Source organism: Microplitis mediator, chromosome 10 (genome assembly GCF_029852145.1).
Source record: "Microplitis mediator isolate UGA2020A chromosome 10, iyMicMedi2.1, whole genome shotgun sequence".
NCBI classification, from domain to species: Eukaryota; Metazoa; Arthropoda; class Insecta; order Hymenoptera; family Braconidae; genus Microplitis; species Microplitis mediator.
The window spans coordinates 4,576,613-4,595,084 of record NC_079978.1 but is presented as its reverse complement, the minus strand read 5'-3'; the positions used below and the strand labels follow the sequence as shown (position 1 = coordinate 4,595,084).

Below are 18,472 nucleotides of genomic sequence, written 5' to 3'. Positions count from 1 at the left end.
CCTTTATACAACACAAAACTGACAATTGGATCTACTTCACTGCAGCTATTTGTACCCTCTATCAACGCTTTGTTCTCTGCTAAGTATTTTCATTACCAACACACACTAAGAAAAAAAAAATTAAATCCTTTGTGTGTTCCTTTTACTCTTAATTAACCGCAAAATAACGGACGTAACAAAAGATTCGCCATTCTTCCTTGTAAATTAATACAAAGACAAAAAGTCTCCTAAAATCTCAAGACAAAGAACCTATTTTTTAGTTTGTTTTTCATTTTAAAAAATAAAATAATCTTATCTTACTTTACTTCTACTTTGTTTTACTTCCCGCAAAAAAACAAAACATCTTAGACAATTTGTTTCATGATAATAATATTTATTTTCTTCCCTCAATAATTATAAAGTTAGTTCGAGTTATTAATGTACACCAAGATAACAAGAAATCTTGGGTATTTACTCATGCACATATATATCACGTACTGTATTTGTAATATATATACATATATAGGGCCAAAGATTTGCCCTCACGTAGGAAAGCCAAGCATTGGAGATTTGTCAAGCAGTGATTAATTAGCTAGGTAGGAGCGTAGTCGTGTGTTTACCATGACCCTTGTGCTAAATGCAAGATCCGACTGTAGCTTGCTGCAATTTATGTTCAAAACCGCGTGCGGAAGTGTACAGGATGACGGTAGCAGCACCAGTACCAGCATCATCAACCGACTAGACTCCTCTGAGCAACGGAGCGTGTGAACTCTGTGGGCTCTGGTCAACAACCATCTGTTCATTATAATTTCTTTATTTATATATTTTTTAACTTCCCGCTAAGAAAATTGAAAATTTTCAAAAAAACGGGAAGTTAATGGTTTCGATCTGATTTTCGAAAACCGAATTTCTAACAGATCTTGACGTTTCGACGTTCTAGGGAGTTATTATGACTCATTTCAAGATGATGTCCGAGTGTATGTGTGTGTGTGTACGTACGTACGTAACTATTCTATAACTTTTGAACGGATGAACCGATTTTGATCTCCAAGGTGGCATTCGACGCGGCTTGTCAATTTCTACAAGCTGAGAGAAATTGAGCTTGATCGGTAGAGTGTGTTCAGAGCTCAAGGAGCTCGAAAATAGCGGGAAGTTTTAGGGCTAACCCGCAGGGTCAACTGATAGACAGATTTTTTTTAACTCAGTTAACTAATTTCATTTAATATAGAGAAAAAAGTTTTACTTTGAAGTTCAATCCATCAAACTGATAATTCAGATATTAGATTATTTCAGTCGATCAATTGATTGATTGATTTGATTGATAAGCTTTAACATGACAGATCAGTCTAAATGGGCGTCAATAAATTAGCTTTAAAGTGAACAATTGAGTTTGTATATTTTACTATGAATACTTTTTGCATGTGTAGAGTTATTTGGTAATATCAGAACTATATATCAAATGATGTATGATGAATAAGTGAAGTAGCAAAATGTTTGCAGTAGATTATTCACATTTGGCGTCAAAAGCAATTTGTTAGTCATGACCTCGTAGTATATTTCATCTTGTTGAGCGTTTCGCCTCTTGATATGTCTATGTCTCCATTCACCGCACTGTTGGTTGTTTTGAATATGTGTCTGCGACAACGCAAACGTACACAGCAAGAAACCTGTTATCAAGCAAGCAAGCTACCAACCAACCAACAGGAACAGAAATAGAAACTGAAACAGAACTATAAGCAAAAGCAGAAGCTATAGGGAAGACACGGTTTCATCCCATTTGATAGATGTTGGTGACTAATACAAAGAAGAGTAACACAGAGCGTATAGACCGAAATACGGTAGGAGGATTTCCTTCATATACGAACACACTTTGCCACTCGTTGATGCCCTTATTCTGTTGGTGTCTGTATGCATATACACACGTACTGTCAACATTTCAGGCACTCATGGAGACCTAGAGTAAATACAACAAGAAACGACGTGACTCTCAAGATCTCGACCCGGTAGTACCAAAGACAACGACTACCGCTACCACTACGACTACCATTACAAAGGCACGAATGAACGCATTCCTCTCGATCTCATATTCAATTGTCTTGTTGTTGTCAGCTGTAAAGATATATACGGTAGTTTATCAATGTACTTTTTCCCGAGTCGTGATATATTAAATTTAAAAAAATATCTATGTATTTTATTTTATGGTGATGGTGATAGTAACAGATACGGTGATGTATTTACTATCTAAATATAGCGTCCGTGATTTTAATAGATTAAATATTTGATGATAATTAACTCGACGTTCAGTGGGGAATATTATGGGCCAGTGTGTGCTCTTGTTAAGGACCTGTTACGTAAATACATATGCTCATCATCATCATCCTTGTATGTGTAGCTACTAAGTCAATATTGGTAACGGTTGTCTGATTACATGATTTATTTATTTAACTTTTTATTTATTATGACAGAAATGTTTTAATTATTTAAAGGATTTCAAATATCCGGACTTTATTTTATTTTCCTTTAAATAGTTATAGAAGTGAGCGTAAAGAACCGATGAAGTAAAATAGGAATGCTGAAGAAATCGTATACTTTTTTGAGCTCTAATACGATAGATTTTTTACTTTCTACTTTTATTTTATGCGAGTATTAAAAAAATTATAATTACTATTTAAAAAAATAAATTTCGAATACATAGGTACTGCAAGAAAAATTACTTTTTTGCGTATTGTCAACAAAATTTCGGTCGCAATGCCATTTAGAAGTAAGAACAAAAAAAAAAATGATTCCTTGAACACATTGAATTATTTGAAATAATTGTAAAAACTATCAACGAGGATATGAAAGTATTTCCAAAATAAATTTTTGAGCGCCTTATTTTCTTCAATGCTTATATGCAATGAAATATTTTATTTGAATTTCATTAAAAAAAAAATATCGCGTTACTAATTCTAAAAGGACTTATATTGTTCTACGCCTTTTTGACTTTAGAAAATTCTCTAAAGCCAAAAGGGCGTATAATTTTTTTTTTATTGCCAATTGTTTTGTACACGGAGAGAAATGTCAAGTAAATATGCCTATGCAGCACAGTAATAATTACATTACTCTATAGTTTGTGTCACGCCGCTTTTATATGACTGCTTATACAAACTATAGAGTAATGTAATTATTACTATGCTGCATAGGCATATTTACTTGACTTTTCTCTTCGTGTAGACTCATTTTATAGCTAAAAATAAAAAAAAAAAATTTTGAAAGCCAAAAGAGCATATAACTTAAATTATACGCCCTTTTCTTTTTAAATTCAATGACGAAATCCAAAAGGGCGTATAAAAATATGTCCTTTTGAAATTAGTGACGCGATATATTAAAAAACTTTTTATTTAAATAATTTTTACTCTATTGGCATTTCTTATTTATATGAATAATTATAGAACCGTTTTCAAAATAATAATAACATATAATCCATAGGTTGAAGTTAATTCGAATTATGTAATCCATTAATATCTTAGAGCAGTGTTCAGGTTAATTGAAGTTAAATGGCAATATGACATCAATCCGTCATTACTTGTTATATCCGTAATGCTCTCGACAAATAGTACCCCTAAGTAATATAATAATATTAACGCACCAAGTGGAATTAACTAGACACAATAACCATCAAGAAGGATAGAATTGATAATTATCGCTTTTCACTTTGTTACTAATTACATTCAAATTGTCAACCAAGAGTGTACATTTAAAAGACGAGTGTAATTATTTATGCCACAAGCTCATTCAATTAAACTAAACACGTTTCTCATATTCATACCAGTCAATCAACGAGTTATTCTACTCGCTCTGATATTTTCCATTTAGTGCTGATAGCATTCGCAGTAGAAAGCGGATTTGGATTTTTTATAATGAGAAGATTTGCTCATTTCACCCGAAAACAAAAAAAAATAATTATCTTCGTACTTAGGAATGATGAATTTATAATGTGGGCAGTGGGACTCCTTTTTATAATATTTTTTATTCTTAAAATATAAGAGTAAAATAAATTTATTTGCATGAAAATAATAAAAAGGTAGTAATAGTAATAATGATAATAATAGTAATAAAAAATATAAAGGAGAATAAAGTGTAGAAATATTTTTTTTCTAGATTACTATCAAGTGAATTTTATGATGTCGGAAAAAATGCACAAGTAAGTAAAATGTCTACTTGTGCATTTTTCCTTTATTTCGAGCTTCTCTTTCTCAAATAAGAATAAAAAATATGTATATGTATGATTGTTTGTATGGGTGAATCGACTGCTGCGTCGTGTTCAGTTCCTGTTAAGTCGACCAAGTCTAACGCAACTCGACGCTTTTGCGACTTTTCTGTCGATTCAAACTTTTCCTGATGTGAAATAGGAAACTAAAGTTAAATTTATCGTTTTGTTCTTACTTCCGGTAATATTTTTAAATTTACCCAAACTTCATCGATTCTTTTCCTGTCAAAACAAAAATTTCCTTTAAATATAAAAAAAAAAATATATGAAATAAATGTCACTTTTTATTAATACAGATTTATTTAATAGTACCAAAATAATTTAAAAATAAAAATACACAAAAATAAGAATAATAAAATAAAATAAATAAGATCAATGGGCGTATTATTTGAAACAAAAATAACAGACTAATAAAAATACGATACTGTGGAAAATTTTATAAGATCTTAAAGTAACAACTTGAAGCACAGACCAACTTTCGCGCTCTAATGAATCTCCGGGTGGAGACGCGAGCGATTCTCGATAAGGGAAACTTTACCGGAAAAACAATTTCCTTCCTCCCTTGATTCACTATCTACGACAAGAAACTAAAACACATTCAATTATATATCTGTATATAAACATATAAAGATAGGTCGGTACGTATAAAGATCAGTGTGAGACGAATTTTCTCGTCTTTAGCACCCTAAGCCTTAGTTTCATTTAGTTGTCTCTGTGCTCTCGTGTTCACCAGATTAATCTGCAATTCGATTCACTTTGATTACAACCCGAGCTGTACTAAACACGTTGATGGCAACAACATTCCCGTCCACCATCACTATTAATCCTTCATTCTCTTTACAAATCATTTATTTACGAAATCATATTCTATTATATATTTTTACAACTGTATTATTTACTCAATTTGATACAATTTGCAGTAATTCAATTAAGTGATTCACATTCTGATGCAATGTTGAATAATTTCATGTCCAAGTTACAATTATTAAAATTAATGATGTTCCATTATTATTCTTGATAATTCACAATGCAGAAATATCAAAGCTACTAATTTATGTAATTGTAATAACATCAATTTGCATGTGACGTTGATGAAATTATGAAAATTTGATTGAATTAAAAACTTTAAAAAGTTTGGCAAATCCAAAAGTGCACGACTCTTAATGCTCATTTGCAAAAAACAAGAAGAATGTACGATAAAAGTTTCAAGGACAATTTTTTTTTCCTTTCTGTTACACTAGAAATTCAAATTTCGCTCCGAAAAATAGCCAGATGTATTTTTTCGTGCAGGCGCGACTGGTGTGACGAAAGTATATGTAAAAAACATATATAGATATACAAAATTAGTTAAGTTCTTTTTATTAATTATAATTTAACGGGGCCGAATTTGATGGCCATTTATGACACACTTCTTCTTCGGCCCTAAAATAATCTTTTTTAAAAAAAAAGTGATCCAAATAATGGCCTTTTTCTCGACTTTGTGTGTTTACGGGTTACGGACACATCTTCTACTGCTTGACGGGAAAATTTTTTTTTACATTTTGATGTTTTTTTTAGTTATTTAATACATCTAATTCGTCTTTATAAGTAATAAAATTAATCCATATTAAATTCTCTATCCGATGATGTGTAACTTGGTTAAGCTCCGTGGACTAACAAGAGTAGAACAGTAAAAACAGTAGCGAAAAAGAGGTAAACGGAATTTTTCGATCGTAAAGCACACTAATGCTTCGCATTATGAGTCTTGCAATGACATATAAAAAAGAAATCGTTGAGTTGATATTTGATTTTTGATTTCGGATTTTTGTTTTTGCTTAAAAGTGGTGAAACCGTTTTTTTACGTCACCCACAATGAAATTGAGAATTTCAGCGCCTGTTTAACCAGTCGAAACAACCCAATTTCAGATCAATGCGATTTAGCAAGAACACTATCATTGGTTTCTTCCCCGGGGAAGGAAACATCTAGTTTCCACCCACAAAATTAGTTTCTGACTACATTTCAGCCCTGTCAGAGTTCAAAATTGCATTTGTTGATTATAAACTTTAGAATAATTATACGTCATTCTGACAAATCAACTTGACAGTTGAATTTATATTTAATTTTTTGTTATTTTATAATAACCAATGACGGAACGGAAATTTAGAGTAAATATAGTAACAAAATATTCGATATTTTAAAACCAAATGAAATTATAGGGTGCTTGCGATACCCAACTCCATGTTTTTTGCATCTATTACCATCATAAAAATTTTATTTTCGCAACCTTCCAATGCTATAACAAAGTATATTAATTAGAAATTTATTATTTTGTTTTCTTTTTCAAATTTATAATTATTCTGAAATTGAAAAAATTCATCGCAATTATTTCGATGTGCTTTGATTGTAATTGGAAAAAAAATATGTAAGTGTTATAACATTAAACTATGATAGAATATTTTATTTGAATAAAAAACAACTTTTCAAAATTCAAATGTCCTAAATAAAATTAAAATTTTCGATTACAGTATTCTGAAATAGTTTCTTTCTGTTCACGCGGCACTTTTGTCCACAATTATAAGATATATAAGAATAACAATAAAAATCAATACAATCAAGATATTAAATATTCGACTAAGAGAATCAAAGTGTTCCTGAGTATCGATTGTAAGATTCGAGAGCGTGATAAGATTGCTATTGTACGTGATTTAACGATTGAATTGAGTAGACGTAGACTAGAGAGAATCCAAAATGCTTTCTCACTATTTAGTTGAGCTTTGAGCTTCCACTACTGACTATCCAACCCTCGTCCTACACACATACACACAATGACACAACTCGTAGTACCTCCACACTAAACCTTGCTACCAAACACACACACACACACACACACACTCACATACACTAAGACCAACACCAACACCTATACAACCTAGTGAAGTGTAGCACGGTAGAATATTACTATACACTTGGGTTTGTTTGCGATAAGTACTCGAGAGTCGAAGCCAGCCAAAAGCACAAGGTACTTATTGTTAAATCCCTTAAGTTCCAACTCGTAGACGTGCTTCATACTCGTTTTGTTATCAACTATTTATATTTATATCTATATCTATAACTAAAATCTTAACATATAGTTATCAACCGGTAGTATCTTAATATCTACTAAACATGAATGGGATTTAATAAAAGTTTCCTCCGTTAATGAAATATTCAAAACTGAACTCTTCAATTTTTAAGTTCACGATATAAGACCGAGTGTAATTAATAATGACGTGTCTTGGAAAGTTTGTAAGCGCGTAATGCCAAAACTACTGTCAATATAGAACGGGTGACTAGATACCTTGAAAGTTCTTGGTATTTGCTCAACTTGCTAATCCATCAAGTTATCCGTAAGGTCCTTTCAGTCTATCTATCTATCTATCTAACTAACTAACTATCTATCTATATGTCTGTCTATGTATATCTACATATCTATCTCTGTATCTATCTATCTGTGTATTCCTGATGCACAAGACCGTCAATGTCATTGACCCATTTCAACAGAGGAGATAGAGCCGTGGTATCTGCACTGGAGGCTTGACTCTAATTCCATCCAACACTAGATAGTTATACATCTACATCTATTTATAGACATATATGTTGGGTTATCTTACTGTGTCTGTTTGATTAAAATTGTTTGAGACATTTCGCGAAGAGTCAATTACTTTATTCAACTATTTCAACTTATTTTTACGTGAAATAAACCTGCTAATAATAATAATTCCTATCCATTAACGGAAATCCGTTTCAGCTTTTAAATAAAAAGGTTTTTCTTGAATACATTCAGTACTTGGGTAAGAGTTAAATCAACACACGGTTTCAGTGATTGTTTGATTAACGTTGAAATCACAAAAGCTTTTTGTTTTTTGAGTAAAAAAATGTTAGTTGTACTTTTTTAAATTGAAGTACTGAGTTATTTTTATGGCTATTATTATTTTTTGTTTGCATCAGATTCTCTAGGTACTTTAGTCATGTGTAACGTGATGTATTGCAACAAGTACTTATATAATTTAACACTTGCCCAGAGTATGCGCTCCATTTCGAAGCGGCTCGTTTCAATATCGCTGATTTTTCCCATCGGTCAACTTGGCTGGTACTGTCCCGATAATCCAGCTCGTGTTTCATGTTTGGGGTCATTGAAAATCGATCGTGCCAAAATGCTATTCACCGCGTGGCAGATCCAATTATTTTCACATGTCATTTTTTTATGCGTGCATTGTTTTTTTTTTTTTTATTTTAAACATTTTTTTATTTTTTTTTTTGTAATATGCATCAGTGGCTTTGAAATTTTTGGCTTTTGGTGCCAACTGAAAAGGGTTTCATCGCTGACTTGGCACTAGAAATTCGAGGATATCGCGCATGCAATGACGCTCGTAAATTTTGAAACAATCGCATGAAAAGCGTGATAGTGGAAAATAAATTTTTTTTGTTCTCCTTTCAATATAATAAACGAAAAATAAATCATAAATTGTAATAAGTAAACAACAAACATAAATATCAATTTCATGTATGCATGTAATAGTTTTCTAAATGAAAATTTATAGAAAAGTTGAATTTTCGAAAAAATTATCGCGATAAAATAAATTGGAATATTTTGATATTAAAGAACGACACGTATTTCACATCTGGCTGTTTTTATATATAAAAAACTACGATTTAAAGCCCAAAAAGTTTAAAGTCATATAAGAAAAGAAATGACACCACTTGAGCCATAACACTCTACGTGCTTGTATATAATGCACAGAAAATACCTTTTTAAGCTCGAAAACCGCATACTCACTCACCCATTATAATATATGTATATATATTGAATGTATACATATAAGATGTGCATTCTGAAGTAGACATATATAGATTTTCAAATAGCTCGATGTCTAGGAAACAGAAGCCTAACCTAGATGGGCGTAACCTAAATGCTCGCAGTGCCTTCAACCCTCTCTAGGGAACTAAATAGTGTTTACCATTAAGGCCTGGGGACTAGAGATGCACTTAGCCCAAATTTAGTCTGCGGAAATGACGATCTTCCGATTTTTAAATTATTTCTTTCCACTCCGTTACACAACTGCATTACGAAATAAAATTAATTACAAAATAACCTAACACCCAATTAAATTAACATCATATAATTTAATATGCCCTCTATTTTTGAGACTAATAATAAATTAAACCTCTAATTATATTTAATAATAATTAAGTCTCATATATTTGTGAGTAAGTAGTATAATTTGTCGTTGTTAATACCGGTTAGTTAATGTGACAGGTGATCCCCTCTCATTTCTATCGTCTATCTATTTTCCCTCTCCTGTGCTCTACCAATAAATCCAATTATCTTGCATGACTACTTGGTTAATGCTAAAATAATGCCGTACAACAAGTATTTGCAAACGCTACAATAGTCTATTTGCATATCGATAAACAATTAAGGGAGATTATTGCTTTATATAGTTTAATACACCGTCAGAATATTTTTACGTTGTTTTTAATTTCGGTTCTGTAAAAAATTATTTACAATTTTATTTTTTTTAAGAATATTAAAATGGTAGCCCGGTGTTGAGTTTAAAAGTCATTAGGGCTTATGGTTTTCAGGTACTGGTGTATAAAATATAATATTTATAAAAGTGAAAAAAAATTAGTGAAGCGTCTAATATGGCTGTTAGCAGCTGCTTGTTGATAATGAGCTCGTTACTTGCTATTTACATATATATTGTATTTGATGCATATATTTTAACGCTTCGACAGATAGGTTATTATATACACCCTGAATCATATATATGTTCTTATGAATATTCTTCAATTAATTATAAATATACGATATTTTTTTATTTAATAAATTTATCGTTAAAATTGTTTCTTAAACATTTTTAATTAATGACGTAATAGATTTGAGGTCTTACAAAAAATTAATTTTGTAAGTCATAGAAGTGAAATATATCAAAATAAGGAAAACGGCCTTAAACAACTAAAGTCACTTAACCTAGTAAAAAAAAGTTTGCTCACAATTGGTTGGATGCATTGCTACAAAACACGTCATCCAGACTTAAAATTTATGTATGAAAATCCTCGAGCTTGGAGTTCTGATCAAAATAAATTCACCCTCCTCCTTCTGCAAACTAGACAAAACTAAAAAAAAAGTAATCCAAAATAAAAATAAAGTTACCGGCAATAAATCATTAGAAATAATAAACGTGGCCGTAGAAAATCCATTTGTCACAGCGGACACAGCGCCGGATAGAATCGCCGGCAGAAAAGTTTGATCTGTCGTATGCTTGTCGATACATTTCCAGAACTAAAATAGAAGCGATGCCACATCGGCCATGTCCAGCAAACTAATCCCGAGAATCCCCAGACTTTTAGATAACTTTGCTCACCATCCGCCACACGACCAACTATACTGATACTATTTAAGGAGAAGTAATCCAAGTAGTCAAACTCAAGGTAGACATCTATTGCAGAAACGAAATGAAAAAAGTAACGAAAAAGACAGAAAAAAAAATTAAACAATATAAAGCTAAAAAAAAATACTCATTGTGAGCATGTTTGTACATTGCTCAATAGTTACATTATCCTCCTCGCTGTACGTAACACACTTCCATTGTTCAATTACTCTCATATATATAGATATATAGATATACATCGTCGTTTTCATCTCCACCGTCTCTATCGTCGTCGTCGTCCGGTCTGCAACCAATGGATTCGCATTACCAAGCACCGTGAAATCCTACTCCGACTACTGTCTACATGACCAAGTATTCCAACGATATTGTTCAACTCTTAAGTCATATCGATTTCATTACACATATACTCACACATATATATATTTATATATACATGTACACTCTTTACTCGATATTCTGCACTTAACCCTTTACACACTTAATATATACTTTGTAATCTATATATCAGCTTTAGGGTGCACTGTTAAAAATAATGTGAAAAAAAAATTACGATACAAAAAGAATTGAATTTTCATAACTAGATATTTGAATTGTATTTTCAATAAAAAAAGCTTTAAATTTAATATACGTAATTTAATAATCAAGCTGTTATCGAAAATTAAGAAAAAAAATATGAATTTTAATAAACGTACTGAAAATTTATACTTGATTTTTAAATTTTCAAAGCAAGTATTGAAAATTCTAAAACATACATTGAATTTTAATAGTCCTATTTGAAATTTCATAATACTTATTTGAAAATTCAAAAAAAAGTATTTGAAAATCCAAAGTGTTAATTTGAAAATTCAAAAACGTGTATTCTAAATTCTATATGAAATTAGTAATGAAATTTCAAGCACAAATATATGTGTTTATTGCGTTATATACAATCTTTGAAAATCCAAATAATTTTTTTTATAGTGTGTGTTATATATTCTCACGTGATACAAGTCATAAAAATTTTCAAAAAAATTTTCAGTATAAATATATTTTATTATTCTGTAGGTAGTTTCATTTACTTGAAAGAATTATCGGTTCGTATTTATCTTGAGTGTGCATACGTGTGTATAAATTTGTAAATTTGAATATGAGTACGTATACGTGTGTATATTATGTATGCATGTGCCGTGAGTGCGTAAAAACAAAATTGCATTTCAACACTCCAGATCCCAAACTCATTCTTGTGGTTACATTTGTATTCTCAATCGAGGAGAAATCACATGGGTAGGAAAAATAAATGCGCATGTTTTTATATGTGTATACGAGGCAGAAAATATATATAAACTATAGAAGAAAGGAGGGTGGCACAAAAAAAAGATAGATACGCGAAAAGCAACTGAGGATAACAATCCGTGGTGTGGTTGCTTGTTATCGAGAGTAAACCCATTTCTCTTGCCATCGTGTTGTCTCGAATATACGTTTTGGTTTTTGTGTCGCTATTCTTACAACCCTTTTTTCTGTCTTTTATTTATTTTTTATTTTTTATACACACCCAGTTGTGTGACTGCGGTTGAATTTCGCACGTACGTATACCACGTGATGTGTATTTAATGTGCTGTACTATAAAGTATGCAAAGAGTGTTTCTTTTCAATTACACTTCGATTATTTTGGTTCATTAATAAAAAAAAAATTTATTTACAATATTTATATGCAAATAAATTACCTCGCAATTCTTACAAATATATTGTAGTTTTCTATTTTTCATATTTTTCTACGTCCGTGCAAGTTATCGATTCAAATAACTAACGTAGTATCTAAACCCTTATAAACAGAAGTATCTGAACCTTAAAAAATAATGCAAAATATTTAAGAGGAATATATTAAATTTATAAGCACAAACATATGACTATAATGAATTTTTTAAATTATAAAAGTATATTCATAATATGTAAGTTAATCTATGGCGGATTAAAACTTGAATGCCATTGTATTATATTTTATTTTAATTTTTTATCATATAAAGAACACACACTTGAACAATCTGCGCTTTATTTCTGCTTGAAAAAGATAATACTCGTAAAAATAAAAAGTAAAATACATAAATATATTACGCTATAGTCAGGGACGGCATAAAGAATTAAAGAATGAAAAGTAAAAAAAAAGTGAAGCGAAAAACGCTTCTGTGCCTATTTCAATCTCTCTAATTCTCCGGACTGGCGTTGGATGCTCAGGCGAGAGAAGTAGTACAGAAATTCGCAGCGTCAGCCCTTGAAATAATGGAAGAACCGTAGGGGAAAGTTACCACGTATACACATATATACAGATATAAATATATGTACATATAGTTGTCAGTGTGATATAAAAGGGTATGGCGTGCAAAAGTGGATGTTGCCATAAAAAGAGTGCACTATAGTAGTGTTGCCTAGGCGATCTGTCGTTTTAGCAATTGCCGATGGTGCATCTCGATTTTCTCGACTAAAAAATTTGTTCGCTCTTTGTTCATCAACCGCGTCGGGCTCTGAACCATGAATTAATTTCTTTTTTTCCATTTATTTTTATCAAAAAACCTACACGCGGTAATACACACATGTAATAAAACAATTGATGATTCTACGTAACATTCGTACACTATTATTTTGATAAACTTTATTTTCATTTACACTCATACTCTGAAGTAGACTCCAACGGATATATATGTATATATATTTTAATAGCGATTAACAACAATACCACTGGTTATATCTATGACGTTATATTTTTTATTTTATTGCATTTACACTTTTATATCAACATCTGGGGGGTTTTATTATTTTTTTTTATTATCATCAGAGTACCCAGAGAGTTATAGTTTTCATAGCAGCGTTCAACGGGCAGTTTATAATCGAACAAATAGTTGAAAGGTTGTTGCAGCAGTTCCATGCAGTAGCAGAGTAAGAGTATATATACCTAGCTTAGTGCGAACATTCAACCTGGATTTAAATTCCATCATGGAGCATTTATTATATAAGGATTTTTCATGATAAAAATTTTTCAACACTCTATTATTTAAAAATTTTTATTTTTTCACTTTATCAGCTCTTCATTCCACAGGGTATTCATAAAAAATTCATGGAAGCTTTTGTATAAATATTGAAAAAATATTACTTGTGTCGTAAAAATAAATTCTGTATTTAGTACACCAGGCGTTGTAAAATTTTTAACAAAGAAGTTATCTACAGATATAAGTTAATGTGCGGAAACAATTCATGGATAACTTATGTACTGTATAGTGTATCCATATATACATACGTATAGTATGTGTGTATGTAAATATGTAAGTGTGTAAAAGTGTAAATGCGGGTGTGTTTGGGCGTGTAATATTAACGTTGGGCGATGAAATAAATTCTGATGATCACGGTGGCTGTTACCAGGCGTAATCCTGGGAAAAGTAAATTAAAGTGCGAAAAGCTTACGCAAAGAGAATAAAAAACTGTAATACGTAACAAGCGACATCTCGTCGAATTTCATTTACGCCGAAGGGCTAGTTATTAAGAATTTTAATAGTTCGTATTTTAAAAATAATTATTCTATTCTTTGTTCTTCATTACTTATTTTTTTTTTTTTTTTTTTAATGTACTCTTGTCCTCTTATGAAAAATTTTATTAATATCTATAAATTACTTTAATTTAATTTTTCTTCTCACGTTCTTGGTGTCGTGGAAAATTAAATATTCTAATAATTTACTCAAAGTGTCCTCTGTTTTATTTAATTAAAAAAGAATTTTTTTTTAAACACAATACTTTAATTAACTTTATTACTTTGTAGTCAAATATTTGACGTCAAATATTGATGATATTTTAAAAAAACCAGACGGATATCAGTAGTGATATTTGTGATATAACAATTCGTGAATCTGTCAGTTTTTACACATTTTCCTGCTGGCGAAATATTTAAATTGACGTGTGCAAAACACGTGTTATTAACAAACAAAGTCGATGTAATTTATACCGACCATTTTATTGATTTTTTTCTTTATCATGGATTTTATTATATACTTTCAGGGTGGACCAGCTTCCGCTTTTCCATTGACACAAACATTGTTGAACATTTACGATCGGAGGTCAGCCAGCCCTGATACTCCGATAGACCAAAACCAGGTTCGTAAAAACTACTCGCTATATGAATAAATTATTGAAAAGTAATTTAAACTTTCACAAATATTTACATAATAATACACGTAAGAGGTAATTTCAAATTCGACATAAATTGTGGGTAATAATGTCGAACCGAAAAAAAAAGTATTTTTTAATTCAAATCACGAACGTACTCTCTAAACTTGAAATAGTGAATTATCGCTAATTCACAGTGTATATTCACTATTTGCCACAGCTAAAAGTCGATCACTTGGAATTAGTGCTTATACACTCATTTACCCAGTGATTTTAAAAAGTAATGTTTTAAATCTACCGTGTGAAAAGTAAAATTTTCACTATTTATGCATAAAATTCACTTTTTTCCAGTGAATTAGTTGATCACTGGGAAAAACAATGAAAATTTAACTATTTCAAGTTTAGAGAGTAAAGTTTTTCCGACAACTTACAACACACAGTAAAAAATATTGTGTATTTGTGTCGAAAACGGTTTGTGTTAAAAATTGCAGTGTGTTACACTAACACAAAGTTTGTCACTTTATTTTGTAACATAAAAAATATGTTATACACTCTTTATTAACACATTTTGTGTGTTACTGTGGAATTTTTTGCGCCCTCTTGTGGCGATATTTCAACATAATTTTTTCTATTAAAGAGGAGTTACACAAAGTGTAAGTCGAAATTTCAACACAAATTTCGTGTCAACCGTTTTTAACACACAAACTGTGTTGATTTTACACAATATTTTTTACTGTGCATGTAGTGTTTCACACGTATAATAACGATTAGTTTTCTCTCAATCAAACGACATTGCAAAATTGTAATATTTGGTAAAGAGTGAAAATGTTTTTTTCTATTGATTGTTAGCTTGGTAATTATTATAATCAGACAAATAATAATAATTATTTCCACATTATTGATCACTTGGAAAGCCGGTATCAGTTTCCGAACTTACCGACGTAAGCACAAAAATGCATCTAAACTCTTCTGTACCTCGGGAAAATCCAGATAACAGAAAAATTTTAATTCCAAAGTTATCTTTGGGTCGGTAAGTTATCAACTACATGAAGGCGGTTTGTTTTCAACAATCGGCATCACATAGACACTAATTATTGTTATTTATTTCACTAATCGAGTATTACTTTGATCAAAATATCAATGAAATTCAATTAAAATTATTAAGTACTTATGTTTTTTTTGCGATATCTATTTTTAGTATCTAATTTATTGGAATTTACTTTAAAAATAAAATTCCAAAAATTTCCAATGATCTGTATAAAAAAAAGCCGCGGTTCAATAAGCAATTTTCCAACTGAAGGACCAATTACATCCGCATCAATACCAGAACATACCGTAATATCTTTTTTTCCTATACGTTGTTGATTGTGTCTATTGGGTAATAAAAAACGAAATTAATAAAAAAAAAAATTCTTTACCAATTTTCTCACTCGTCAAATACAATTTTATTTTTTAGCATTTTATATTGATTAATCTTTTACCAACATTCATGTTTTTTTCCATCAAAAACGGTATTTAATTTCATCGGTTCCATTGGAAACTACAGAAGTTTTATTACATTCTCGGTTTATTATTTTTATTATTAATAAAATTTTTCAAATATCGCGATCATCGTGTATTGTCAATGTAACTGTGTATGCGTGTGGGTTCGGAGGGGGGGGGAGGTAATGTATGGGGTCACGGGTCATCGGTATTTCATTGGCACAAGCTTCAAATAAAAACACCCGAACAATTAAATCGACTTGATTATTTTCTCTAATAGTTTATATACTACCAATTATTCAACTTGATTGCTTTTATCAAAATATTACACTAGTAATGCACTAGTAATGCACTGTAAAAAATTTTTGGTGCGGAAATGGTCCCCGAGGACTTGACACGGTCTACTCGGTGTGAATTAACGGTGTAGAATTTTCTTAGTGTGAATTATCTAGCCGTACTTTCTAAAAATGAATCAGTGAAATTCACTTGAAATTAGTGAATATTCACTGGGAACCAGCTATAAGTATACCACTGGTTGAATTAGTAGTATACTTATAGCTGTAGAAATAGTGCATATCCACTGATTCGCGGGAATTTCACTAATTCCTTTTTAGAGAGTATACTTTTAACACGGTATGAGCGTTTTTTTCACACCGTTCGGTGTTATTGGCTCAAATATTGTCCTATACTATATATAATTTGTAGTTAAAAATTTTCAAATAATATATAGGTTGCAGCACTAGTATATCGTTATTATTATTGATGCAGATTATTATAAAATAAAAATTAAATGCCTAGTGTTAAAGTAATCGAGGTTTCTAAATAAATAACATATATTTATTATATAACAATGATTAACAATATTATTATTAATATTGGTGTGAACGTAATAATTCACACGGTCCAAAATTTAACACCGTGCGTCGTGTAACTTTCACGTCGCAGTGTTAAAAATTTTAACACCAAACCAAAATTTTTTACAGTGTGATTATAATAATGCACGGAAAAAAATTAATCGTGAATGCAACATGATGCAGTCATGTTGCATTCACATGATGAAATCATGTTGCATTCACATGATTTGTCATGTTGCATTCACATGATAGTCATGTTGCGGTAACATGAGAAAATCATGTGGCATTCACATGATTTGTCATGTTGCATTCACATGATAATCATGTTGCGGTAACATGAGAAAATCATGTGGCATTCACATGATTTGTCATGTTGCATTCACATGATAATCATGTTGCGGTAACATGAGAAAAATCATGTTGCATTCACATGATTTGTCATGTTGCATTCACATGATAATCATGTTGCGGTAACATGAGAAGATCATGTGAATGCAACATGATATTCTCATGTTACCGCAACATGATTATCATGTGAATGCAACATGACAAATCATGTGAATGCAACATGATTTTTCTCATGTTACCGCAACATGATTATCATGTGAATGCAACATGACAAATCATGTGAATGCCACATGATTTTCTCATGTTACCGCAACATGATTATCATGTGAATGCAACATGACAAATCATGTGAATGCCACATGATTTTCTCATGTTACCGCAACATGACTATCATGTGAATGCAACATGACAAATCATGTGAATGCAACATGATTTCATCATGTGAATGCAACATGACTGCATCATGTTGCATTCACGATTAATTTTTTTCCGTGTGATTACAGTCAATCAGAAAATAATAAGAAAAATTATTATTATTACGTCTTATCACAATTGAATATCAATTGTCATAAAAGTTTTCATTTAATTTATTTTTTAAAAAATAATTAATATAAATAATGATCATAGTAATTGAATACTCTAATTAGCGGACTAAAAAACCAACATCAAAGCCGTAATAATCCTGATATCTTTAGTAGACTTAAACAAAATCTAAAAAGAACAACCCAAGTACTCTTGTAGACATGTCGCTGGTCTTATTCACAAGACTCAATACGTGATTATCACTCGTTTGTTATAAAAATTTAGCTTTGCAATTTAATGAAAGGTCAATAATAAACAGTTTTGTGCAGATAACTTACAAAGGTATAATTAAAAAAATAAAAAAAATAAAGATGTGTTGGAAAGAAAAGTGTATTTCAAAGCAAAAAATTCATCTTCACACGGATGTACAGCTGAATCAGCAACTCTGACAATGGAGCCTCTTTTAGACCGTTTTCTCATTGAAATATAAAAAAAGGCG

At 30.8% G+C, this 18,472-nt stretch overlaps 1 protein-coding gene across 18 annotated transcripts in view; it reads left to right on the top strand.

Moving 5' to 3' along the window:
• The window catches only part of LOC130675935 (disks large 1 tumor suppressor protein), a 251,336-nt gene that overhangs the window by 144,800 nt on the left and 88,064 nt on the right, over positions 1 to 18,472 (top strand). For all 18 annotated transcript variants that reach the window (XM_057481858.1, XM_057481857.1, XM_057481864.1 and 15 more), the window contains one exon: positions 14,660 to 14,755. In XM_057481858.1, coding sequence (XP_057337841.1) covers positions 14,660 to 14,755 — 96 coding nt within the window. The remainder of the gene's footprint in view (positions 1 to 14,659; positions 14,756 to 18,472) is intronic.